This window comes from Rhinoraja longicauda, chromosome 14, assembly GCF_053455715.1.
Source record: "Rhinoraja longicauda isolate Sanriku21f chromosome 14, sRhiLon1.1, whole genome shotgun sequence".
NCBI classification, from domain to species: domain Eukaryota; kingdom Metazoa; phylum Chordata; class Chondrichthyes; order Rajiformes; family Arhynchobatidae; genus Rhinoraja; species Rhinoraja longicauda.
The window spans coordinates 33,777,133-33,804,020 of record NC_135966.1 but is presented as its reverse complement, the minus strand read 5'-3'; the positions used below and the strand labels follow the sequence as shown (position 1 = coordinate 33,804,020).

The 26,888-nt window shown below is 42.6% G+C and overlaps 1 protein-coding gene and 1 pseudogene across 1 annotated transcript; both read right to left on the bottom strand.

Moving 5' to 3' along the window:
• Positions 1-1,436: 1,436 nt before the first annotated feature.
• LOC144599903 (protocadherin gamma-C5 pseudogene) lies at positions 1,437-5,295 on the bottom strand (annotated as a pseudogene).
• A 4,327-nt stretch (positions 5,296-9,622) lies between these two features.
• On the bottom strand, positions 9,623-24,340 carry LOC144599763 (uncharacterized). Its single transcript, XM_078410999.1, has 5 exons — positions 21,787-24,340; positions 19,645-19,703; positions 14,642-17,336; positions 10,618-11,099; positions 9,623-9,871 (listed from the first exon to the last, which is right to left on the bottom strand). The coding sequence occupies exons 1-5, from the start codon at positions 24,164-24,166 to the stop codon at positions 9,623-9,625; spliced, it is 5,865 nt and encodes a 1,954-aa protein (XP_078267125.1). The 5' UTR covers positions 24,167-24,340.
• Positions 24,341-26,888: the final 2,548 nt, after the last annotated feature.

Genomic DNA, 26,888 nt, shown 5'->3' with positions numbered 1-26,888 from the left:
CTGTCTGGTTCACTGAGATACTCGGCACTTTGTGTTTCACAGATATCCTTTTCAAAATTCGGCGAGTATCACCGCACCTGCCAATCTATGAAACGTTGGAGTTGGCATCATTCCAATGCCCGATCTGCGTTCTCGATGTATTAACACCAAAGCACCGCGGGCAATGTGTTTTTTTAAATTGTTGTTTCATTCTGAGATAAGTAAACTGGCAGAGAGGTCTCTTTACGCATCCATCATACGGGCTCATGGAGTCACATCAGCGATGCAAAGTTCTCCACAAATCTGGGCCGAAAGCCTTCCTTTCTGGTTGGCCATGGAAATGGACTGTGTGACGCTCGCAGCCTGGAACAATGCAAAGAAAAGTGCTTATTAAACGGACCAAACATTGTTTTAAAATATGTACTAATTATATTTCCAATTGCCTGTCGAGGGGAACGATAGCATATAGCAATTGGAGCATAGAACATGAAGCAGTACCGAACTGGGATAGGCCCTTCAGTCCACCATGAATGCGCCCACCATGATGCCAATCTACCTACTCCAATCTGCCTGCACACGGTCGGTATCTTTCTGTTCGCTACGTCTCCATGCGCCTGATTAAATGTCGCTTAAACGTGATTATCTGATTCCATCATTTTACCGGTTACGCATTCCAAGCAGTTGCCACTACCTATGTAAAGCATTAGCACCGCAATCATCTTTACATTTCCCCCTCTCACTTTAAATCTATGCCCTCTTCTATTTGCCATTTCCATATTCGGAAAAGATTCTGACTATATCTTCTGTCTCTACCGCATTATAAGAGGTTTGGAAAATATAATAATATATCTTTCTATCTGATCGCCTTCGCCCCCCACTGCAGGAGGTAACAAAATACAATCCAAGTTTGTCTAAACGTTCCTGATCTGAAACACCATTCAATCCAGACAACACCCCGCGGGCATCGTCGCACTCTCTGCAAATCCACCATATCTTTCCTGTAACACGGCGATCAGAAATACACACAATGTGGCCAGGCTCCAACGATCGCCGAAGGAAGGAGATTGTTGCCAGGTTCATATTGATGCATCATGACTTCCCGCCAGTTATACTCAATAACCTCACTTGCATCCCTACTGAGGATTGTTGTGCGGCATTACCATGGTATGATTGCTAATCGGCTGTTCTGTTCGTGAAATCCGCCTTGCCCTTACAAAAAGAGAGGGGAAATCAAGCAAGTTAACAACAGGAAAGACTATCTGAGAACCTAGAAGGGAATTGGTTAATTCTGAAATGAAAATGCTAACTAGTGAAGATATTTGCAAATGCCTCATTTAAAGGACTGGTTGTAAAGATTATTCGAACATGGTTTATTCTATGATATTTATCAAAAATAACTAGAATGTGCTCCGACTCACTTACTGAAATAAGCACGTCCACATTTCAATTTTAGGAGTTCTGCACCTTTATTAGGCCAATTTCAAACATTATATTTCTATGTACGCTCCCAACCGCCAACAGCAAGCTCACAATTCACAAACGTGCACGAACAGGTATACACATCACATGGTGTTCGTGACGCGTTATTAATCCACGCACTGGTGTGGAATTGGCATTTTAACTGACGAATTAACTATAACCAGGATTTCTTGAGGATTGTGCAGGGGAAACGAACGACGGATGGTGCGCCCAGAATTACTTACGAGATTTCCAGCGATTGGCACTTGGTGGAAACGGCCTTACAGAATCCAGTATCTCGAGAATGTGAACATCAGAAACGACGCAAAATTCTGTATAGTAATATCACTCAAGTTGAAATATCAGACGTTATCGGTAACGATACTACCGATGTTACTCCCAAAGTCTTTCTTCACTACTTGCGGTCTCTTCGGTCGGGCGACATCAATCAGACACCACTTCGCAACCTTTCCATGTTCTTCTTTCCTGGGATATAGCGTAATGCGACAGACAACGTAGTCCGGCCTCTTGTGATGTGCCCGGTCAATTGCGGCTATTTTGTCCCAGAAATCACTCCCTAAACTGCTGCAAACAATATCTCGGAAATCATATTCCCAATGGAATTGTGAAGCGATCGAAATCGGAACACTTGGAACGATATATTAACGATCAAAAAGACATTTAGTGCTCATCTGGAGTACAATTAAATTTATTGCCAACTGCGCCGAACCATCTTATTCTTGGATCTGATTTGATTAACCTGCACAATAAAAGACTGCAGCAACTACTTTTAATATAATATAAAACAATTACTCTAACAGCTTTTCCTTTATTCAATGTATTATACATGCGTTTAAAATCGATATTCAATGAGTTGAGCACGTGCACTTTTTACCTGAAACAAAACCGATACACATTGAAATAGAATCACCGTCAGATCCAATTAGATGGCTGAAACGATTTATACAGAATCCTTTTCAACAAGTTTGACGACATATTCTTGTTGATAAATGTTTTCAAGGTCTACAATTGTGCGGACACACTGAGATGCTGCTGTGTAGTCTGCACTGCAAACACTGAATGATGCACGCATTCAGTGACCATTTGTAGGTTTTCCTTGGAAGTGGACACTGATCTGCTTCGAATGCCTGTAATCCAGATGTTGGTGGTCGCTTTTTCCGACCTTTTCCATAAATTAACTCAGTTTCTTAACAGGGAAAAAAACAAACGGAATATTTGCATACATATTTCACTCCATATAATAGACATGGCCAGATAAAACATTTCCTGGCAATGGTTTGTTGCTGCTTGATGTTAGCCGACCATTTTAATTTAGCATCGGGCCTGGGACGTGGAAACGCCGGATGGCTTTAAAAACAGAAAATCGCTCTTGGCTGATTCTGGAGACAGACAGACCGAGTATTGGTGTGGTTCTGTGACGGAGGGCACCCGGCCTGTCCCGGGGTAGCGTAAAGTTTCCTCCATTGCAAGCCTGCAAGAAAACGCATCTCGAAAATCGCCACATCTGGAAAAATTGCTTGAAGAATTGCATTCCTCGACGGCATTTCTATCCTGTTTACACATGATGCCAATCAGCAGAATGATAACCACGAGAAAGAAAACGGAAGTACAACCGAAAATTACAATTAAGTAAAAACTTGCATCAGAGAAATATTCTGGTTTTGCCAGGAAGTTGCTGCTTTCAGTAATTCTTTCAGTGATATTCTCCACAGTTGTGATATGAATTGAAACCGTACTGGAGAGCGAAGGCTGCCCATTGTCTTTCACCAAAATAACGAGAGAATGTGTGGTCGTACCTGATTCCAAAATAGTTCTGGCAGTTCTGATTTCACCAGACGTTTGTCCAACGTTAACTAAACTGGGTTTGATGGATCTTTGCAACTGATAAGATAGCCGTGCGTTCTGACCAGAATCTGCATCTGTTGCTATGATCTTGATGATCAAGTACCCTTGGCTCGCTGTTTGGGGCAGCATCACCACTGCTGCTGATCCCATCTGTGCTGCTGGTGAAACAATTACTGGAGAGTTATCATTTTGATCCAGGATTATCACAGTTACAATAGCACTGCTACTTAGTGGGGGTACACCGGCGTCACGGGCTAGAACATGGACCTGGAAGCTTTTACGTTTCTCATAGTCAAATGAACGTTGTGCGTAAATTGTGCCGTTTATCGAGTTGATGCTAAGGTACCTGGACGAAGGAAAGTCTTGGAGATGATTTTCCTTAAAGGAGTAAGAAACATAGGAATTCTGGTCGTGATCTGCATCGATTGCAGTCACTGCGAAAATCGATGTACCCGGAGCATTGTTCTCCATCACATATACGTTGTAAGAGGATTCACCAAAACGTGGCGCGTTATCGTTTACATCAGATATTGCAATCTGGATTGTTTTATTTGTTGACAGTGACGGTGATCCCATGTCCCAAGCTAGAAAAGGTATGTTGTACTCAGAGACACTTTCACGGTCCATGGATTCACTGGTGATCAACTCATAATGATTCTTGGACGACGTTCGAAGTCTAAATGGGATATTCTTTGGTATCTCACAGTGAAAACGCCCGTTTTCTCCAGAATCGCGATCGATAACATTGATCAAGGTTATTAATGTGCCCGGGGGACTATTTTCCAGAATTTTGCGTTTAGTTGATGTCACCTTTATCTCTGGTGCGTTGTCGTTTACATCAATTACATCGACGAAGAATTTGGAGTGTCCAGTAATTGCAGGTACTCCATGGTCCACAGCTTCAAGATCGAGTGAATAGCTGTTTGCTTCCTCAAAATCTAGCCCTGCTTTGGTCCGAATCTCCCCAGTGTGCGGGTCCAAGGTAAACAATTCTTTAACTCTTGCTGAGGACAGCATGCTAAAATAATATGTTAAATCGGCATTCGGCCCTTCGTCCAAATCAATGGCGTTGACTTTCATCACTAGCACGCCTTGAGGTGTGTTCTCCTTTACGCTGCCCCGATAAATTTCGTGATCGAATACAGGTGGATTATCATTTATGTCCACCACAGTGATAAGAATCTGAGCGGTGCCTGATCTCTGAGGGATTCCACCGTCAGTCGCTGTGAGCGCCAGTCGAAAGGATGACTGCAGCTCTCGGTCCAAAGGCTTCTCCAGTAGTAACTCAGCAATTGTAACACCGTCCTCGGTTCTCTGCGTTTTTAGACTAAAATGCTCGTTGGAACTGATTGTGTAAGCAGCGATAGTATTTATTCCAATGTCGGGATCTTCCGCGCTCACCAGCCGAAATCGAACCCCTGGTGCAATCGTTTCGGCTATCTGTAAGGAAATGCTGGTGTCCCTGAAACTGGGTGAATTGTCATTTATATCAATAACCTCCACTTCCCCGCGTTGCGATGCCAAAGGATTTTCCAGTATTATTTCAAAAGGAATAGTACAGACGTATGTTTGTCCACAGACCTGCTCCCTGTCGATTCTTTCACGAATGTACAAAATCCCATCATTCAAATTCACCTTCATGTAATGTCCAGCGCCCTCGGAGGTGAGCCGGAATTTACGAGCATACAACTGAGGTACGTTCATACCCAAATCTTGAGCAATATTCCCAACAAAACCACCCACTTCCAATTCCTCGGGAATAGAATAGCGGATTTGCCCGGCACACAAATCTGATGTACATACCAGAATCAGGAAAACGAAGATTTTGAAAGCAACGCCTCTGTTTTTCGCCGAATTCGCCATTGTTCCGCAATGAAATATTTCCGCAGACTGGACCTCTGCTCGACGAAACCGGGGAACTGGTCGTATCATCGAATTACGACAGAAATCATTCAAAATTCTGAATGGACAACATATGAGGTTATCCTTTACAATTAGATTCCACAATCTAAACACGTAATGCTCGCTATTCTCGGCGATTCTGGTCTTTTTCTCTGAAATGTGGGAGGAGCATTGGATCCATCTCTTTATCTGTGGTTCTCATTGGTACACAGCGACACAACCAGTCCCTCCCAGCGACGACATCGATAATTCTTAAAGCTAAACTGTTCTCGGGAATATTTATTAGTGTACAACTGTAATATATAATCATTCACAAACCAGGCACTCAGTATAAACATTTGCATCCAAAGGACCTGATGCTTTTTTTCAGGAGGACATAAATAGGTGGAATTATCGGTTCTCCCACCATCATAATTTCATTATAATGTTGATCCATGAAACCTCATTCAATACAACCTCGCAAAAGATTCCTATTGGATTACACCGATCGCGGAGTCGGCTATAAACGAGAATTCCTCTAATCAAATTGATGGAGTGACTGCCCAGATTGTCCCTAACAGGTTGGTACTAGAGAAACGAATATGCATTGAGTATCGCAGATAAACATATATTGCGCATTAAAAGCGGTTAGATAACGAATGTGATATATAGACCCGCTTTTCTCACCGTTTATCCTAGGGCTACAAAAGAGATGCAAACGCAATTTAAAAAACACTTTCTGGTCGCTGGTCCAATTCAAGACGACTAACAGGGTGAACTGATGTTAAGTACATACAAAGCAATGAATTGTGATTGATTGGAAGTAAATATTATTCTAACTTTCTGCAACTCCTGTCATATGAAGACCCGCCCATAGTGGCTGCAAGAAACATAACGGAAACTACGGGGTAAAGATTATATTAATGAAAGTAGTGAAGATCTTCCACTGTTGTCGCCACTTTATCTAGGCTATGTATCGAACTTTTCAGGGACGTTGTCGGTGTAAGGTGACATTGGAATTGCCATTATTATTTTACGATAGTATGGAAATAGCAAAGGCAGGCAGATACGGGAATATATATTGACAACAATATGAATTCCACATCCTGTAATCTGAGCAAGACACAAAATTATAAGATAACTCAGGCAGCATCCATGGACAGAAAGGACTGGCGACCTTTTACAGTCCGATTACTTCTTCAGTCTGGAAAGATTTTCTGACGAGAAACGTCGCCTGTCGTTTCCCTCCACAGATGCTGCCTCGCCCGCTGAATTCCTCCTGCACTTGGTGTTTTGCTGACGATAAATATTGCTCATTGTACAAAAACATTCTGCGTTGGCCATGTTTGGATACTTTAAATTTCAAGGGCTGGGTGCTCCTTCTATGGGCGGCATTTAGAGCACACGCCAAATTGCACGAAATTGAGTGATTTGATAGGCAATCGCACAGTGTTATGTCAACACAAACGGAAGCCACTTGTTTCACGCCGATACCCAGGGAGGGGAGTGGATGCTGGTGTATTTTATTCCATTGGTCATATTTCCCCTTCTGTTAATTTACTGTCCCCATGTATTTTTTTCTTCCCAACATATGTCCATGAGCGTTCCCGTTGGGTCTTTTCTTTGTAAATTGTGGGCTAATTTACATCAACCCATAATCACAAAAGAACAAATATGTGAACAAAAAGGAAATCGTCAACTGGCGGTACCTCTGACGGAGCGAAGCGACCAGCTCTGCACAGAGAGCAGGAAATGTTAAGATAAAAAACCCCCGTTCCTGAAGCGTGAGGAAATAGCTGCGCCACCGTGCGGCCTAAAGACGAAATTAATGGGAATAAAGTACATGAATAAAGAATATGAATACATCTAACATTTGCTCCCCCCCCCCCCCCTTTATGAGTAGTGTTGCATTCGTGGCTCTTTGGTCTTCTACAGACAAATATCCATTTAAGGAATATGGCTTCACACGCTGTCAGATTTTAATTGCCTGTCTATTCTTGCCATTGCGAAGGTATCGTGGAGCTCCCTTCTTTAACCGCTACCAACCTCAAGGTCTGAATGTACCCACAATGAGAGGCCTGGATTCCTGTTCCTGGTAGTTTAGACTTGACCATTGCAATATTCGAGCCCTCATTTTTGACGAAAAAAAAGAGAAAGGAAGGTAGTATTGAACAACTTCAATGTAACCAGATTGGAGTTTCAATAATTGTATTTGTAAGATAACTGTTTTGAAATTTGAGACTGCGTTCAGCCATGATACTAATCATGCTTGCCTCTCGTTTGTGCTAATATTACTCGGCAAATGTTCTCTCTAATAAGAAAATCAAAGTAATTGATTGTATATTCAAACATATAGCCCAATGTAACTTTCATTGTTTCATGCCGTCCTGTTTTTAGTTTACACATAATTCTGAAATGCACGATGGACACGGTAAATGTTTTAAGAATTGTCAGCATTCAACTTCCGTACAATTGATTGATTTTCTTTTAATTTCCTAATCTCCACATTTCAATATTAAAATAATCTTGTCCAAAGCATGCATGCAATCTACCATGACTGACTCTTTCACGTTACAGCCAAAATTAAGACAGCACATTAGCTAATGCGTTAACTATAAAATCTATACCCAAATAAACATGCAAGAAATACTCCAGTTTTGGATAGATTACGTCTTTAGGATCCCAAGTTGTTAGTTACAATTATTCTGTTGTTCGGTATCTCCTATTTAATTCCAGTCAGCATGACCTTTCACTAGCACGTCTGCAGAGCACAAAATCTCATGTAAAGCACAAGGAAATTCCAAACGTTTTTCTGGCAATAAAACTGAACATTGAAAATTATAGTAGATTGATGATTATTGTTCATTTTCTGTGCATAAGCCCCGTTGCCCGTCTCTCTCACACACACACACACACGCATATATATATATATTCCCAACATATATCAATAATCAGTTTACATTTCACATGAATCATTATCGTTGCTAGTGTACTGAAATAGTTCAGGAGTGATGGCACTAGTTTTGTGTGAGGTCAAATTAAAAAACATGAATCTATTCCACTAAGTGACCTGTGGTTTGATTGTGATTTTTTTTGCATCCTTGGCAATGAGCGCACCAACAACATCTAATATAATGACTCTTACAATCCCATCTCCATTTTTATAATAGCCATCGACCTACATGTATGTCCATGTTGGACAATTTCGCAACCTAATCCAGGTTTGTATTTGATCATGCCAGGTATAAATTCTAAGTATTACTTATGGTGTCTTATTGTCGCGAGTTAGTATCATGGAAGCATACAATATGAAAACGGGTCTTTCGGTCCCAATTGCCAACAATGACTAATATGTCCTATCTGTACTAGTCCCACGTGCCTGCGTTTGGCCCATATCCCTCTAAACCTTTTCTATCCGTGTAATTCGATGTCTTTGCTTCAGTATGTTAATACCACAACACACACAACTGGATCCCTGTGCAAAGATCCTTTGCGCAATTGAACCATCAGATTTCTGATGGTAGTCAGTGACTGGTCGGAAGATTACCTTCACATTGAAGATATTCTAGATTCAGACACGTGTATTGCAGTCACTCGATGGTTAAAATTATTTATCATTCCAATAACTGACGAAGATGCAGAAACAAGGACAAGAAACCAAAAAAGATACGCAGTTCTGGACTAACTCAGCAGGTCGTTCAGCATCCCTGGAGAACATCGATCAGTAACGTGCAGGGTCGCGACCCTTCTGAAGACTCAATATCTGAAATCGCTAGCTCAGATGAAAACAAAAATAACAGAAAAAGGGAATAGTAACAAATATTTTACTCCCTATGATCACGCTGTTGGATAAATATTATGACCGCCAATAAGTTGGCCTTCAATTTATCGTGACATAACTTCAGATATGGGAACGTCGCAGCTTTAAATAGAGAAAATAGCTCTTCATTGATTCTGGACACAGACAGACCGAAAAATGCTGTGCGTCTGGAACACGGACAATACGGCTAGTCCCAGGGTAGCGCAAGGTCTCCTCCAATGTAGGTTCTCAGTTAAACATATCTTGAGAATCTCCAAATTTGTAACAATGACTCGGAGGACTCTATTCTTAGTTAACAATGCTGTCCTGCTAACATTCGATACCGATCAGCAGAATGATGATCACAAGAAATAGAACGGAAGTGCAACCGTAAACTACAATTAAAGATAGATTCAGGGCAGTGACATTTTTGGGACTCGTTGGTACATAACTTCGACCAGAAAATGATTCAGTGATGTTCTCCAGAACTGTAATCCGAATGTTTATTGTGCTAGAGAGGCTTGGCAGCCTATTGTCTTTCACTAAGATAACAAGGTTTGAGAGAAGGAATCTGTCTCCAAAATATTGCGGGCTGTTCGGAATTCACCGGAATTTTGCCCAACATTGACCAAACTGGGATCAGATAGGAGATTCGTGCGTTCTGACCAGAATCTGCATCAGTTGCCGTAATTTTGTGATCAAGCGTCCTGGAACAGCATTCATGGGCAGGGTCTCCACTGCTGCAGATCCATCCTGAACTGTGGGTGAAACTATTACCGGAGTGTTGTCATTTTGATCCAAAATAATCACGTTCACTGTAGTGCTGCTACTTAGCGGGGGCATTCCAGCAATGCGGGCTTGAACGTGGACCTGGGCGTTCTTGAGTTTCTAATAGTCAAAAGGACGCAGTGCGTAAATTGTGCCATTAATCGAGTTAATCCCGAGATAACTGGATACTGAGAACTCTTGAACAATATTATCTAGGAAGGAGTAAGAAACATGCGGATTCTGGTCTAGCTCAGGATCGGAAGCCGTCACTGTGAAAAGAGATGCGCCCAGGGGGTTATTTTCAGTCACGTACATGTTGTAGGTGGATAAAGAAAAGCGTGGCGTGTTATCGTTAACATCTGAAAGTGCAATGTGTATAGATTTATTACTTGATAGTGAAGGCGACCCCATGTCCCAGGTGATGAAGGGTATTTTATGCACTTGGACAGCTTCGCGGTCAAACGGTTCATTCGTAATCAACTCATAATGATAGTGGACGATGTTTGAAGCCTAAAGGGGGGCATTTTTGCAATTTCACACGGTACTTCTTTTTCTCCAGCAACCCGATGGATCACATTGATCAAAGTTATTAAAGTTCCCGGAGGAGCATTTTCGGGAATATTGCTGGTAGCTGATGACACTTTTATCCCGGGTGCATGTCATTTACATCAACTGCGTTGATTAAAACTTTACAGTGTCCTATAAGCGCTGGTGAACCGTGGTCAGCGGCTTCAGCATGCAAAGAATAACGATTTGTTTTTTCGAAATCAAGTACTCCTTCAATATATATCTCCCTCGTGTCAGGGTCTAAACCGAACAATTCGCGCATTTTTTTCTGAAGTCAGTTTACTGAAATAATACGTTACCTTAGCATTCGAGTCGTCATCCAAATCATTTGCTTTATCTTTCAACACCAATGTACCAACGGGGTCGTTTTCGCTTAAACTGCTCGTGTAAAACTTTTGTTCTAATACAGAAGGATTATCGTTGATGTCCACAAAGGTAATGAGAAACCCAGCGGAGCCGGATTGCTGAGGAGACCCTCCGTCAGTCTCCGTCAGGATCAGTTGAAAGGATGACTGTAGCTCACTGTCTAAAGGTCTCTCCAGCAACAACTCGGCAATTATAGCATCGCCCACGATTTGCTGAGTTTTTACACTGAAGTACTCGTTGGAACTCATTGTGAGAGCGGCAAGTGCATTTGCCCCAAGGTCCGCATCGTCTGCACTCTCGAAAGGGAACTGTACCCCTGGTGCAATCGTCTCGAGTATCTTTAAGGCAACGGTGCTGTCTGGGAAAGTGGGGGAATTGTTATCTGCATCCAGAATCTCCATTTCCCCGTGATAAACTACCAAAGGATTTTCCATTATTATTTAAAAAGAAATAATGCACATTGTTGCATAATTGGGCCATTCGGCCCATCGAGCCTACTTCGCGATTTAACTATGGCTGGTCTATCTTCCCCTCTGAACACGATTCTCATGCCTTCTTTTGTCAAGAACGTTTCCATCTCCGCTTTAAAAATACCGAATGAACTGGCCTCCAGCCTTCTGTGGCAATGATTTCCACAGATTCACCACCTCCAAATTCCTCCTTATCTTTCTAAATGTACACCCTTTTATTCCGAGGTTGTGCGCTCTGATCATAGACTCACCCACAGGTGGAAACATCGTCTCAACTTCCACTCTCTCCAGGCCTTTCACTATTCGGTGAGTTTTAATGAGGTGCGCCCCTCCCCCCCGTCCTCCCCCCCCCCCCCCAGGGTCCCGACCCGTCACCCACTCCTTCTCTCCAGAGATGCTGCCTGTCCCGCTGAGTTACTCCAGCATTTTGTATCTGCCTTCTTCTCTGTGCGATTTGCCAACTTTGTGACATGTAACTTCTCAACTGACATTATCCCAAGACAGCCCATTCCTGGACCTATTTTAATCAGACTCTGATGATGGATACTAATCCTAAATGTTGTCTGTCCATTCCCTCCTCAGATACTGCCTGACCCATTGACTTCCTCCAGCACTTTGCACATAGCTCAAAATTCCAACATATGCAATTCCTTGTGTCACCACATTGTGAAGCCCATTCACTAACTAGTATTACAATTACCTTCCAAATTAACAGACACGAATGACAGACGGTTGGATCGCAATTACCGTAACATTTATTTTAGACTATTAGTATAACCAGACGCCAGCCCTCTTCCTGAAATACCCCAAAATAAACATGCAGAAATTGAATATTTATTTAAATACTTTACGCACAGTGATCCACATTCCATGATATGAAGAGATCCGTCCATAAATTGGCAATTTCTAATCGCATAACCGGGTTGTTGCAATTTAGCTTTTGGCCTGATATTTAAGAACGGTACAAGGCTTGAAAAACGGAAAATCGCTTTTGGCGACAATGGTGTAATAATGCGGTTCTGCAAAGTGGATCATTCTGCCAGTTCAGGGATAACGTAATGTTTCCTTCATTGCCTGTTTTGGATGAAAAGAATCGTCTGAATCTTTAGGTCTGCAACAGCGACTTGGATTTATGTGCCCTCGTACGGGATTCCAGTTCTGTTTGAACTTGATCCCCATTAGCAGAACGATGCAGCCGGAAAGGCCGACCATGTAAAGATTTCGTTCGGAGGCATATTCACGATTCTCTACTAAGTTATGACTTTTAGTGACATTCTCCAAAACTGAAATGTGGACTGTAACCCAGCGGGAGTAACCCAGCTGGAGTGGCATGGTCGCCTATTGTCCTTCACTAAGAACACGAGAGAATGTGCAGTGGTATCTGACTTTAATATTGTTCTACAGCTCTTCTGATTTCACCAGAGTTCTGACCAACATTGAACACACGAGAAGATAGACACAAAATGCTGCAGTAACTCAGCAGGTCAGGCAGCTTCTCTGGAGAAAACAAATAAGTGACGTTTCGGGTCGGACCCTTCTTCAGACTGGGTGTTAAGAGAGAGGGAAACGAGAGGTATGAAAAGGTTCGGAACAAATCAGAGCCGACACAGATGACAAAGTATAGGAGGAGCCCGCTGTGGCCATTTGTTGGCTGTGGAAGAAGTGATAGCGATGGGATACATGGATGCAAAATGTGGACCTAGCAGGCCGAACAGGGTGAACAAGAACGAACTAGCAGTTGAACAAACTAGGATCAGTAGACCACTCCACCTGATCTGAGCCATGCGTTCTGACTTGTATCCCCATCAGAAGTACCCCCTGACTCGCTGACTGCGCATGACCTTCAATACCGCTTGTCCTCTCCATACTGACGGCGAATCCATTGCCGGTGGTTTGTTGAGGATAGCAGCAAAGAGGTCCTTCTGCAGTTGTACAGGGCCCTAGTGAGACCGCACATAGAGTACTGTGTGCAGTTTTGGTCTCCAAATTTGAGAAAGGATATTCTTGCTATTGAGGGCGTCTAGCGTAGGTTTACTAGGTTAATTACAGGAATGGCAGGACGTTGAAAGTCTGGAGCGATTAGGCTTGTATACACTGGAATTTAGAAGGATGAGAGGGGATCTTATCGAAACATATAAGATTATTAAGGGGTTGGATACGTTAGAGGCAGGAAACATGTTCCCAATGTTGGGGGAGTCCAGAACCAGGGGCCACGGTTTAAGAGTAAGGGGTAGGCCAATTGGAACGGAGGTGAGGAAAAACTTTTTCAGTCAGTTGTATATCTGTGGAATTCTCTTCCTGAGAAGGCAGTGGAGGCCAATTCTCTGAATGCATTCAAGAGAGAGCTAGATAGAGCTTTTAAGGATAACGGAGTCAGGGGGTATGGGGAGAAGGCAGGAACTGGGTACTGATTGAGAATGAGCAGCGATGATCACATTGAATGGTGGTACTGGCTCGAAGGGCCGAATGGCCTACGCATGCACCTATTGTCTATTGTCTATTGTCATTTTTTATCCAGGATGATCACGTTTCCAGTTCTGCATTTAATGCTGTTCAGCTGGGGTATCATTGGCTTGAATGCATATCAGGAAGATTTTCAGATCATCCGTACAATAGTTCTATGCTATCCCACTTTCGCATCTTAAACTCTAGAGGGCATTTACAGAAGCTAATGAATCTATAAACCTGCATGTCTTTGATTTGTGGGAGAAAACTGAAGTACTCGGAGAAAGCTCACGCGGGCTCAAGGGGAACGTACGTACCTACAGCACCCATAGTCAGGATTGAACTAGGGTCTCTGACGTTTTGAGGCAGCAATTCTACCGCTGAGATACTGTGCCACTCCTCTTCGCCATCAGCTTGTCCCCCCCCCCTCAGGATTCCAGCATCACCATATTGTATTCAATAATGTTGTCTTCATTTGAAATGCCTCCGTTTGTATTTTTCTAACTCTTTCATGCTATGGATTACCTTGTGTATGAATGCTCTGATTGCACTGTTCAAATATTAACACATTAGCAAAGAATTAGACCTTGGCACAAAGATCTTTCGCGTAATTGAACAAATAGCATTTGTACCAGTCTTGTTTAAAGACTTGATTGCATTTGTGTACGCCCATTCAATTGCAAAGAGTAAGGCTCCCTTCAGAGAAAATTGGTGCCATTCTTAGAAGATTGGATTGCATTTGATGAAAATGTTAATTTCGACCCTTACACATACTGACCCCTCTTTGCGCAGACATGAAAAACCGAAGGAGCCGAATATTTTTTAATGAGGGACTGCAGATGCTGGAATCTAGAGTAAAAGTCAAAGTGCTAGAGTATCTCAGCAGGCCAGGGAGCATCCGGAGGGGGGGGGGCATGGATAGGGGAAATTTCGGATCGGGGCACTTCTTCAGACAGAAGTAGCTTTTTTTCTTAAATATTACATATACAACCATTCATATATTTGTATAGAATAATGGATTCATTCATTAAAGATACCCATCATTGAGCCTGAGAGACAGGAGCTCCGCATGGCTTCAAAAAGAGAAAATCGCTTTTAGCTGACTCTGGGGACAGACATACAGAGTACTGATGCGATTCTGGCACGCGGGCTACCCGGCCTGTCCCAGGATAGCGCAAAGTTTCCTCCATGACGGCTCTTCCATTAAATGTGCCCTGCGAATCTCCACGATTGTAACAATAACTTGGGGAGGTATACCCTTGGATAACACTTCTGTCCTGTTTGCACTTGATGCCAATCAACAGAACGATGATCAGGAGAAAAAGAGCGGACGTGCAACTGAAAATAATGATTAAATAAACATTTGGATCAGAAAAAAAACCCGGATTTTTCACCAAGGTATTGCTTTTGGACATTGTTTCAGTGCTGTTCTCCAAAACTCTAATGTTCATTGTAACCGCGCTGGAAAGGCTTGGCTGCCCGTTGTCCTTAACAAAGATGACCAGAGTTTGTGTAGAAGCATCTGACTGCAAAATATTGCGCACAGTTCTGATTTCACCGGAATTTTGCCCAACGTTGAACAAACTAGGATCGGTAGATTTCGCCATCTGATAAAAGAGCCGTGCATTTTGACCAGAGTCTGCATCAGTTGCCATTATCTTGGTGACCAAGTACCCTTGACCCGCTGACCGGGGCACGATCTCCTCTGTTGCTGATCCACTCTGTTCCGAAGGTGAAACAATTACCGGAGCGTTGTCATTTTGATCCAGGACGATCACATTTACAGTGGCGATGCTACTCAGCGGAGGTACCCCAGCGTCACGGGCTTGAACGTGGATCTGGAAGGTTTTGAGATTCTCATAGTCAAACGAGCGCAGCGCGTAAATTGTACCGTTCATTGAGTTAATGGTCAGGTAAGTGGTCACTGGCGAGTTTTTGACTTGATTCTCCAGAAGAGCGTAGGAAACATACGAATTCTGTTCCAGATCAGGATCCGTTGCAGTTACTGTGAAAATGTACGCACCAGGAGCATTATTTTCCATGACATAAATGTTGTAGGAAGGTTCAGCAAACCTTGGAGTGTTATCGTTAACGTCTGAAATTGTAATCTGAATGGTTATATTTGCGGACAGTGATGGGGATCCCTTGTCCCAAGCCGAAATAAGTATTTTATACACAGGTATCACTTCACGATCAAAAATTTCACTGGTAATTAATTTGTAATGGTCCGTCGCTGATTGTAGTTTAAATGGAATGTCGTTTGATAACTTGCAGCGGACTTGGCCGTTCTCTCCAGAATCTCGATCCATAACACTGATCAATGTTACAAAAGTTCCTGGCGGAGCATTTTCAGGGATTTTGTTGAAAGCTGATGTTACCTCTATCTCGGGTGCATTATCGTTCACATCAATTACTTTGATCAGCACTTGGGAGTGTCCTGTCATTGCAGGCGAGCCGTGGTCCACAGCTTTAACATCGAGAGCATAGCCGTTTGCTTGTTCAAAATCCAAAGGCCCATCAATGCGAATCTCCCCGGTATCTGGGTCCAAACGGAACAAATTACGAACTTTTCGCACGGCAACATCACTAAACAAATATGTTATCTTAGCATTCTGTCCTTCGTCCAAATCATTTGCTTTGACTTTCATCACTGAGGTACCTTTGGTGCAGTTCTCGCTTACGCTTCCCCTGTAAATATCACGATCGAACACAGGTTGATTATCATTGACGTCCAATACAGAAATCAGAATCGGAGTTGTGCCTGATCTCTGAGGGGTTCCACCGTCAGTCGCAGTAAACAAGAGTTGAAATGATGATTGCAGCTCTCGGTCCAAAAATTTCTCCAACAGCAACTCGGCAATTATAAACCCGTCATCGGTTTTCTGCGTTTTTAGACTAAAGTACGCACTGGAACTGATTGTGTAGGCGACCACTGTATTTATTCCAATGTCAGCATCATCTGCGCCCTCGAGACGGAAACGAACACCGGGTGCGCTCGCTTCCGATATCTGTAGGACAATGCTGCTGTGCGGGAAAGTGGGAGCATTGTCGTTTACATCAAAAATCTCAATTTTTCCGCGATGCACCTCCGAAGGATTTGCCAGTATTATTTCTAAAGGTATAGTACACTTATCTTCTTGCCCGCAAATACGTTCCCTGTCGATTCTTTCAAGAAGGGACAATATTCCATTCTCCAAATTAACCTTCAGGTACCGTCCGCCATTATCAGACTTCAGTCGTAATTTGCGAGCAGCCAATTGCCATACATTCAGCCCCAAATCCTCAGCGATATTCCCAACAAATGCTCCTTGTTCCATTTCCTCGGGCATAGAATAACGCATTTGCCCGGAAATTAGACGCGGCGCACATTTCGTAAGCATGCACACTAACACAGTGAAGGCAAACCTCGGTAGGTACGCCATTGTTCCGCGCTCAGTCAATGTCCAAAACCAGGCCTCTCCTCGGGTAATCCGTAAAATGTTTTGAGCATACGATTTTAACAAAAAAGATATTCTAAATACAGAATCGAAACAGTTGGGATATTTTCCTCCAAACCTTGATTCCGCAACGCAAACGCAGGCACTGCTCGCCTCTCTCGTCGCGTCTGACGTTTTTATTCTGGGATGTGGGAGGGGCAATGGATCCATCTGTGCTCTTGACCTTCTCATTGGTAGACAGCGACACGACCAGTTCTTTTCGACAATTGCAGCTACAATTCTTAAAGCTGCACTGTTCTCCTGTAATTTAACGATGTGCAACCATAAAAAGTATTTTTTTTAAACAACAGTTCTATTTTGCTTGCAGCATTTAACTTCGCAATTCACACGTTAAGAGGGTTTTTGACCCAGAATGTTACTACGTTCTGTCGGTTCAGTCATAATACAATAGAGAGTAACTCGATGACATCAGTATCTCTATGATGCAACTTATCATATCGGAAACATATCTACTTACAGTTGTTGGAACTCTCACAGTCGCACATAAGGCTCGTAAGAAAATATATTCAAATAATGATCACGTAATGTGTTCTTCTTTGACATGTGAAGTCTATAATCATGCCCTGTCTAACAAAAATACTTGATGCAAAGTTGACCTGAATAGTAATCAGAGGATATAATCTTGAAAATTACATTGTCACTTTTCAGATATTGGAGAAGGTATTCGTGAACATAATGCTTTCGACTGGGAAATTGCTGAAGCAAATTCCTGTTTGAAGAAAGTGATTATTGGATGAAGACATCGTCACGTCCACGTCAAGACGAGTTTACATGCAGTTGTTTCACAGGTACATAATCCACAGACCCGGACGGATATTAGGGGAAACATGGAGCATAGGTCTTGGTGCACGGTTGAGCGCGGGAAATTTGGTGAATTGTTGAATTATTATTTCCTTTATGAATCTACGTTTCATTAGTTTTCCATCCAATGGTCCCGTTATTGAAATTTGCAACTAAATGACTTAATTACCCATTGATCTGCAGGTGGTTGTTCATTTAAAAAGCGCCCTAATTAACACTAATCTCTTGGTACTATATTTAATGTGTAAAATGGCCTTTACAGTGAACATTGATTTATAATGTGTTCAGCCAACTGGAGTTTCATTTCTGCGACTGGAGTTTACAGTGGATGCTCAAAGTCGTGCATGGTCCCGGCAAAGAATAAATGGGGCAAGTCGTAGAGGATGCAATGTTAATCAAAAATATTGCATTAGTGAAGTTCTCCGTTGCTTGCAAGATTTGCGAAGATTTCTGATGCCACAATAGGTCAAATAGATGCCTATTGGACGACATTCTGCATTTAGCTCTGGAATTCACCTTTTAATATCCCCTAACAGCAGGGAGGTATTACAATAACCGAACCAAGCGAAAGTAGCAAAAATCAAATCCTAAAATAAATATCAATTGAACATTTGTAATAAAACCGGCAAAAAATCTAAATTAACACGAAAAACTATAGGTGTGATTGGGAATCATTCTTCCTCCAAACAACAAGCATGCTGCTATCGTTATTTTAGCAATTGCTGGAGACACTCACCGACTCAAATGTCACCCGAGGAAGATAATCAAATTATCGCTTCCCGTCTTCGATCCTATATAAACACCGTGAGAGAATAAAAAATATGGGATTTTATTCAGTAGGCGAGGATGGGAATAAAGGAGACAAATATACATAGTTCTTGGAATTGTTAGGACAAACTATGCTTCATTGCTTCTGTAATGCTTCTTTAATGCATGGCTAACAGCAAGGGAATGGGACATGCTCCTGTTAACGAACAGATGTGGATGTGTGGTAAAAGAAAGGTGTTTTTTTTTAAATGGGAACACGTGTAGACAGGTTTATGATGATGGCATATGGCATGGTCGCCTACCTTAGCAGCGGTATTGTATGTAAGAATTGAGTTTTATTTCCACAAATCATTGCATTGACTGGATTTGAATTATTCTGTGCAGGTCCAGGCAGCACACTGCAGAAAGGGTTTCTTTAAGCCAGAGAGGGAGAAAGCCAGACTCCAAGAAGGTTGCCAGGATAGGAGGGTTTACGTTAGCATGGCAGATTGTATATGCTGGAACTGTATTCCCGGGAGTGAACACAGTTGAGGGGTGTCATGAGAGCGATATATTCAATCATGAGAGGCACTGGTAGGGCTGTTGGCCAATAGCAATTTCAAATGGTACGGACGTCCAAAACTAGAAGATGTCGTTTTAAGATCAGAGGGAGGAGATTTAAAATGGCCCAGCGGTCTCATCATGTCAGAAAAGGAGAACATGGCATCTGGATTGAGTTGGCGCTATAGGTGGCGGAGACGAGAACACGCAAGTGTGTCAAAGATACTTAACGGTAATGTGAAAATGCAGGGAACTGATGGATATGTAAAATATGCAAGTGTTGAATTAATATCGATAAACAATATTGTTAGCGTAGACGCGGTGTGTCGAAGGGTGTGTTTCTATGCTCTACACCTCAATGCAAAATAGAGTGCAAAACTGAACCGAAATAATACCAGACAACAGTGCTGAGTTTTAGAGGATTGCAACTTGTCCATACGAAAGATGATGTGCAGATTTTCAAACGCGCGCTTTTGCTTTGTCCTTGTTCCAACAGAGCTGGAAATCAGAGATAAAAGGGTTAACTTGCACTGAAATTGAGAATAAAAATGTTATGCAAACAAAAATCTCAGATTAATTCCTGCAGACTGTACGCACGTGAAGAGAGACACAAATGCTGGAGTAACAGTCGGGACGGGCAGCATCTCTGGAGAGAAGGAATGGATGACGTTTCGGGTCGAGACCCTTCTTCAGACTGTACGCATGTGCTTTACAAAACAATAGCACAACCCTCTTTCAATGTCTCCAATTCAGTGTCACCACTTTGGGAAGGCCAAATACTAACGTTATATTGACAGAAGAGCACGCAAATCACTGCTTCACCGGGAAGAATTTTGGGTCCTGGAAGGGAATTGGTAAAAGAAAAAACGTTACACATTTTGTGGTTTCATGGAAAACCGCCAAAGGACGGTGAGTGATCGGAACGGGACCTAAGTCCGCAACATGGATTGATGAAGGCCAGGTACATTTGAACTGCAAAACAGGTAGAGAGGGATAATCAGTGCTCGGTGACGAAATATATTTCGAACTGTGGTAAGTTGCATTGAATGTGAAAGGTAGTGATTGGACGATGACAATTAGGGAAACACTATTATTGTTCTATCCATCAACAGAGGCGGTAGAAGCCACTGAGAACAGATCTCTACCCGATTGCTGGGTGTCTTGGCAGTACCATTCACATCACAAAAAAGCACAACTTCAAGCTCACGGTTACCTCTGCTACTACGTTCACTCGTTTATCCTCTCCCTTTCATAGATATATTTATTCTATTAATAATTTCCTCACCTGTCTGCTTCTTCCAAAATAACGTGGTTTCACTTTTTCCTCAGTTGCCAAAATTAATTTTCTCATAGAATTTTACTTTCCCCAATATGTGACGCCCAACGTGCACAGTGTTTCCAGTGCCTTCTACCCGAGACCCATAGGCAGGACTACCTTGTTTGGCCCATTGATTTTAGCTTACTGTTGCCCAACTGAACTCATCTGCTCACACCTCGAGTCTATCGCCGAATCTCCATCCCTGTCCCGTCCCTTACCTCTCCATCAGGAAACACCGCACATGCGCTTCGCCACTTTATCAACTTGCAAATTGTATGTCAATCCTCATTTTACCATCGACAACGCCGCTTCTCCGCTTCCATTGCGCATCAGCAAGACATCGAAACATTCAATTTAATCTAAGAATGGAGACTCAGCCTGATCTACTCAATGTAAACTACCTTCGGCATGAATGAACTGCCAAAATGCTCTCCTCGCCTGGTTCCAAAGTACCACTTGCTATCGTTTATAATATAGGAAAATAACTGCAGATGCTGGTACAAATCGAAGGTATTTATTCACAAAATGCTGGAGTAACTCAGCAGGTCAGGCAGCATCTCAGGAGAGAAGGAATGGGCGACGTTTCGGGTCGAGACCCTTCTTCAGACTTGCTATCGTTTGCTCTATTCCTTCCCCTCGTCTATTTCTACCAACAACTGTCCTCTCCTGTACTCACGAAGGGCTCGACACTAAACGTTGTCAGCTGTTTGCGCTACGCAGTTGCGGTCTGAATCATTGAGTTCATCTGGTAAGTTGTGATCACGAATTCAGCATCTGCAATTACTTGTCTTTCAAATGTATGGGTTAAATTATTTCCTGCGTCAGCTGTTTGTTCTTAGGTATTTTTGTACAACCATTTATCAGCAATTCTAATGGAACCTATCGGTACGCGATCGGGATTTTTTTCACGGCAATTTTCACACAATTAATACTTCAACTTGTAACTGGAACCAGACAACCACATCATACGCGCAATCTACTAAATGACAACACATTCGTGTATGTTATCCAATGACAAGCAGAAGGTCTGCCTTCGGAATTAACGGACACAATTTCAAGATGCTTTCATTCCAGTTGCAGGATAAATTTATTTTTCACAATTACAACAACTGTGCCCCCATTTAAGCGAAAAAGAACAATACTAACAATGGAATGTTTTCGCAAATATTTCACTAGCAGTGGTTCAGATTCCTGCGCACAAACAAATGGCTGCATTCTTTTTTAAATGGTGTTCCTTGATACTACCCATCAGTGTAATTTAGCATTGAGCTTGAGAGGTGGAAGCGCCGCATGGCTTCAAGAAGAGAAAATCACTTTTCGCTGACTCTGGAGACAGACAGACCGAGTATTGATTAGTATCTGCAACGCGGACTACCCGGCCTGTCCCTGGATAGCGTAAAGTTTCCTCCATGGCAGGTTTTCTTTTAAACGTATCGTGAGAATCCCCACGATTGTAACAATAATTGCGGGAGTTATGCTCTTGAATATTATTTATGTCTTGTTTACACTTGATGCCAATCAACAGAACAATGATCAGAAGAAAGACAACGGAAGTGCAACCGAAAATGACGATTAAATATACGTTTGGATCAGAGAAATATTCAGAATCCATCAATAAGTTGCTTCTTTCCGCGATTCCTTCGGTGCTGTTCTCCAATACTTTAATGTTCATTGTAATCGTGCTGGAGAGGCTTGGCTGCCCATTGTCCTTCACCAAGATGACCAGTGTGTGTACAGAAATATCTGACTGTAGGATATTGCGCGCTGTTCTAATTTCACCGGAATTTTGCCCAATTGTGTACAAACTGGGATCGGTAGATTTCACTATCTGATAAATGAACCGAGCATTCTGACCGGAATCTGCATCAGTTGCCATTATCTTGGTGACCAGGTACCCTTGACCCGCTGACCGGGGTACGATCTCCATTGCTGCTGATCCACTCTGTCCTGACGGTGAAACAAATACCGGTGTATTATCATTTTGATCCAGGATGATCACATTCAGCATCGCACTGCTGCTCAATGGAGGCACCCCTGCGTCGCGGGCTTGAACTTGTATTTGGAAGTTTTTGAATTTCTCATAGTCAAAGGAGTGTAACCCATAAATGGTCCCGTTCTTTGCGTTGATGCTGAGGTAAGTGGAAACTGGCAGGTTTTCCATGTGATTATCCACAAAGGAGTAAGAAACATAGCAATTTTGTTCAATGTCAGGATCCATTGCAGATATTGTGAACAAGGATGCACCTGGAGCGTTATTCTCCATCACATATACATTGTAGGATGATTCAGCAAACCAAGGGGCGTTGTCGTTTACGTCTGAAATTGTAATCTGGATGGTTATATTTGCGGAGAGTGAAGGCGACCCCAAGTCCCATGCCGAAATAGCTACATTATAGTGAGATATCGCTTCACGGTCCAACATGTCACTGGTAATTAATTTGTAATGATCCGCTGCTGTTTGTAGTTTAAATAGTATGTTCTCTGGTAAAGAGCAGCGGACTTGGCCGTTCTCCCCAGAATCACGATCTATAACTTTGATTAACGTTACCAAAGTTCCTGGCGGAGCATTTTCCGGGATTTTATTGGAAGCTGCTGTCACCTGTATCTCGGGGGCATTGTCGTTTATGTCAATTACTTTGATCAACACTTTGCAGTGTCCTGTCATTGCAGCTGAGCCGTGGTCTACAGCTTGAACATCCAGATAATAGACTTTTGTTTCTTCAAAATCCAAGTGCCCACCAACTCGAATCTCTCCAGTGTCTGGGTCTAAACTGAACAAGTTACGAACCTTTCGCACGGCAACATCACTAAAAGAATATGATATCGTACCACTCTGTCCTTGGTCCATATCGTGTGCTTTGACTTTCAATACTGAAGTACCTTTGGCGCTGTTCTCGCTTATACTCCCCCTGTAAATATCATGGTCGAACACTGGAGGATTATCATTGATGTCCAATACATTAATGCGAATTTGAGTTGTGCCTGACCTCTGAGGGGTTCCACCGTCAGTCGCAGTAAGCAAGAGTTGAAATGATGATTGCAGCTCTCGATCCAAAGATTTCTCTAACAACAACTCGGCAATTATAAATCCGTCCTCGGTTTTCTGTGTTTTTAGACTGAAGTGCTCACTGGAGCTGATTGTGTACGCGGCCACGGTATTTATACCAATGTCAGGATCTTCCGCGTTCTCCAAACGGAAACGTACACCAGGTGCACTCGCTTCCGATATCTGTAAGTCAATGCTGCCATGCGGGAAAGTGGGGGGATTGTCATTTACATCAAGAATCTCTATTTTTCCGCGATACACTTCCAAGGGATTTTCCAGTACAATTTCGAAGGGTATAGTACACTTATCCGCTTCTCCACAAATACGTTCCCTGTCGATTTTTTCCCGAATGGACAATATTCCATTGTCTACACTAACCTTGATGTACTGTCCGCCATTATCAGAGCTCAGTCGAAATTTGCGAGCTGACAATTGCCGTACGTTCAGGCCCAGATTTTGAGCGATATTCCCAACAAATGCCCCTTGTTCGATTTCCTCGGGAATAGAGTAATGAATTTGCCCGGAAATTAGACACGGTGCATATATCGCAAGCATGCCAACGAACATTGTCAAGGCAAATCTCGGTAGGTACGCCATTGTTCCGCGCTATCAATGTCCAAAACCAGGCCTCTCTTAGGTTAATCAGTAAAAAGGTTCCAACTATAAGCTTTAAACGAAATCATACATATTCTAAATACCGATTCGAAACAGACGGGAAATCTATCCTCTTCAGCTTGGTTCCGCAATCCAAAACGCAGGCACTGCCGGCCTCTCTCGTGGTGTCTGACGTTTTTATTCTGGGCTGTGGGAGGGGCAATGGATCCATCTGTGTAGTTGAGCTTTTCATTGGTAGACAGCGACACAGCCAGTTCTTTTCAATAACTGCAGCTTCAATTCTTAAAGCTGTGCTGCTCTCCCAAACATTTAAGGGTGTACAACCATAAAGCGCCTTCTTAAAAAGCGAGCTTTCTGCATTTGACTTTGAAACTCATGGGAGGCGCATGCAGAGGGGTTTTTAATGGAAAATGTTATCACGATTTGTTGTTTCACTCGTAGGGAAATATCGAATTATTAGATGGCATAGGCCTTTATCCCAAAGTTTCAGAAATTGATTATAATGTGATCAAACAATTGCAGTTTGGTTAACAGCGGATGTTCAACGACGTACATGGTCTCGTCAAAAAAGTGATGGAACAAGTTATTTATGTCGTGGAGGATAGGATGTTAATCAAAAAGTGTCTTTCAATATTGGCACCAGATATGCCATCGGATTCTGGTATTGTGGCAAATAAGTTCCGCTGCATATCAAATGAGAATCCATGTAAAAACCCAAAGGAGCCAACGATGAAATTTCGTGCGCGTCAACAACTGAAAATGCTGAAAACACTCATGGTTCATACATCATCTGCGGAAAGAAATACAATTAACGCTTCAGGTCAGAGATCCTTTATCAGAACTAGGAATTAATAAAAAAATAAGTTAATTTTGAGCAGCTCTGGAGATAGGAAGTAATGGATAGAAAACAGGTATCTTTCTTCGGAGGGTAGGACCAAATAAATATACACAGTAGACAAATTATTTTTCATTGCTTCTGTGATGCATATCGATAGCAAGGGGATGGGTCATGTTCAGCGGGCTAAACTGCAGACGGTGCGTGTCAAAATCTTGCGGACTGATATTCAACGGATGTGGATTTGGGGTAAAATAAAATTGTTCTTTAAAACGGGAACACGGGTAGACAGCGATGTGGCACGTTTGCATGCATCAGCCGAGGTACTGAGATAAGAGTTCAGATTTTCTGTTACATTTGAAGAAAACATTGCTTCGGACGGATTAGAATTATTGTGTGCAGGTCTAGTTAGCACATTGAGGAAACGATTTGGTTAAGCCAGGGAGCGAGCAGGATAGACTCTTAGGATTATGTTTGCGTTATCAGGTAAAATTGTAGGCTGGATCCGTATTTTTTGGAGTCAACGCAGCTGAGTAGTGATATGATGGAGATAGAGAAAAATAAGTGAGGCACAAATATGGTAGGCGGCCAATAGTAATTTCCAGTGCCTGGGGAGGCCGAAATAATTTTCAGATGGAATATGTTCAACGTGGAACTGACGTTTAGATTTCCAATAAAAGAATACAAGGCATCTGGAATAAGATGCCGATGCAGGTGGTAGAGACAGAACACTTAACTATATCTATGGTACTTAACGGGTATGGGAATTAATGGACACTGACCGTGACGGAATTCACGCAAGAGTGTAATTAATACAAATAATCACGGTGGTTAGTGTAGATGCGATGTGCCGACGGGTCTGTTTCTATGCTCTACAGCTCAATGCAAAATAGACAGAAAAACTAAGCCGTAATGAATGGTCAGGAGTGGTCAGGACTGGAACGTTGCAACTTGCCCATATGAAAGACGAGGTGCTGTTTTCCAAGCGTGCGCCTTAACCTTGCCCTCGCTCCAACAGCGCTCGAGGTCACATACAGTAATAAGTTGCTGGTGACTTTGTGAATGAATGTGGTAAGAAACCGGAAATTCAATTTCATTGTTTCTTTCCTGCAGACTAAACGCACGAATTTACTACCTATATGGAATGGATGTGGAGGATATTTCCAGTCGTGGGAGAATCTAAGAAAATGGGGCACAGCCTCACAAGAAAATGCCGCACATTTAGAATGGTGTTCCAAATTAATGTATTTATCCATTGGATGGTGAATCTGAGGAATTCATTGCCACAATTTTATGTCGAGGTCGTTATAGTATATTGTTAAGGCAGAGATTAATAGCCTCTTGATTAGTAACCGCGTCAAATGCTAAGGGAGAGAGGGGAAATAGATCAGCCTTGTTCGAATGACGGAGAAGACTCGATTGTGCCAGTGGCCTAATTGTGCTCCTATGTCTTGTTGCAGTGTCGCCACATTGGGAAGACCAAACATCTACATTACATTGAAAAAAAGTGCAAGCAGATCACTGCTTTACCGGGAAGAATTTTTGATCCTCTACAGTGTAAGGGAAGTGGTACTGTCAACGGAAACTGCCAACGGGAGGCGAGTGAGTGGTTACAAAGCGAGAACGGGGATTAGTGAAGGGGTGATACTTGTCAATTTCTGAACATGGAAGGGGAATCTTTGCCCAGTGAGGGAATGTTGTTAGAATTTGGGTAAATTGCATTGAGTGTGAAAGCTAGTCAGTGGAATGGGACAAGCAGCGACAGCCTGATCTCTTGCCGATTGCTGGGCACGTTAGCAGTACATTAGGCAGAGCAAAAGGCAAAATGTGAACCTCACGGTTATCTGCTGCTATATTGACACGTTTTTC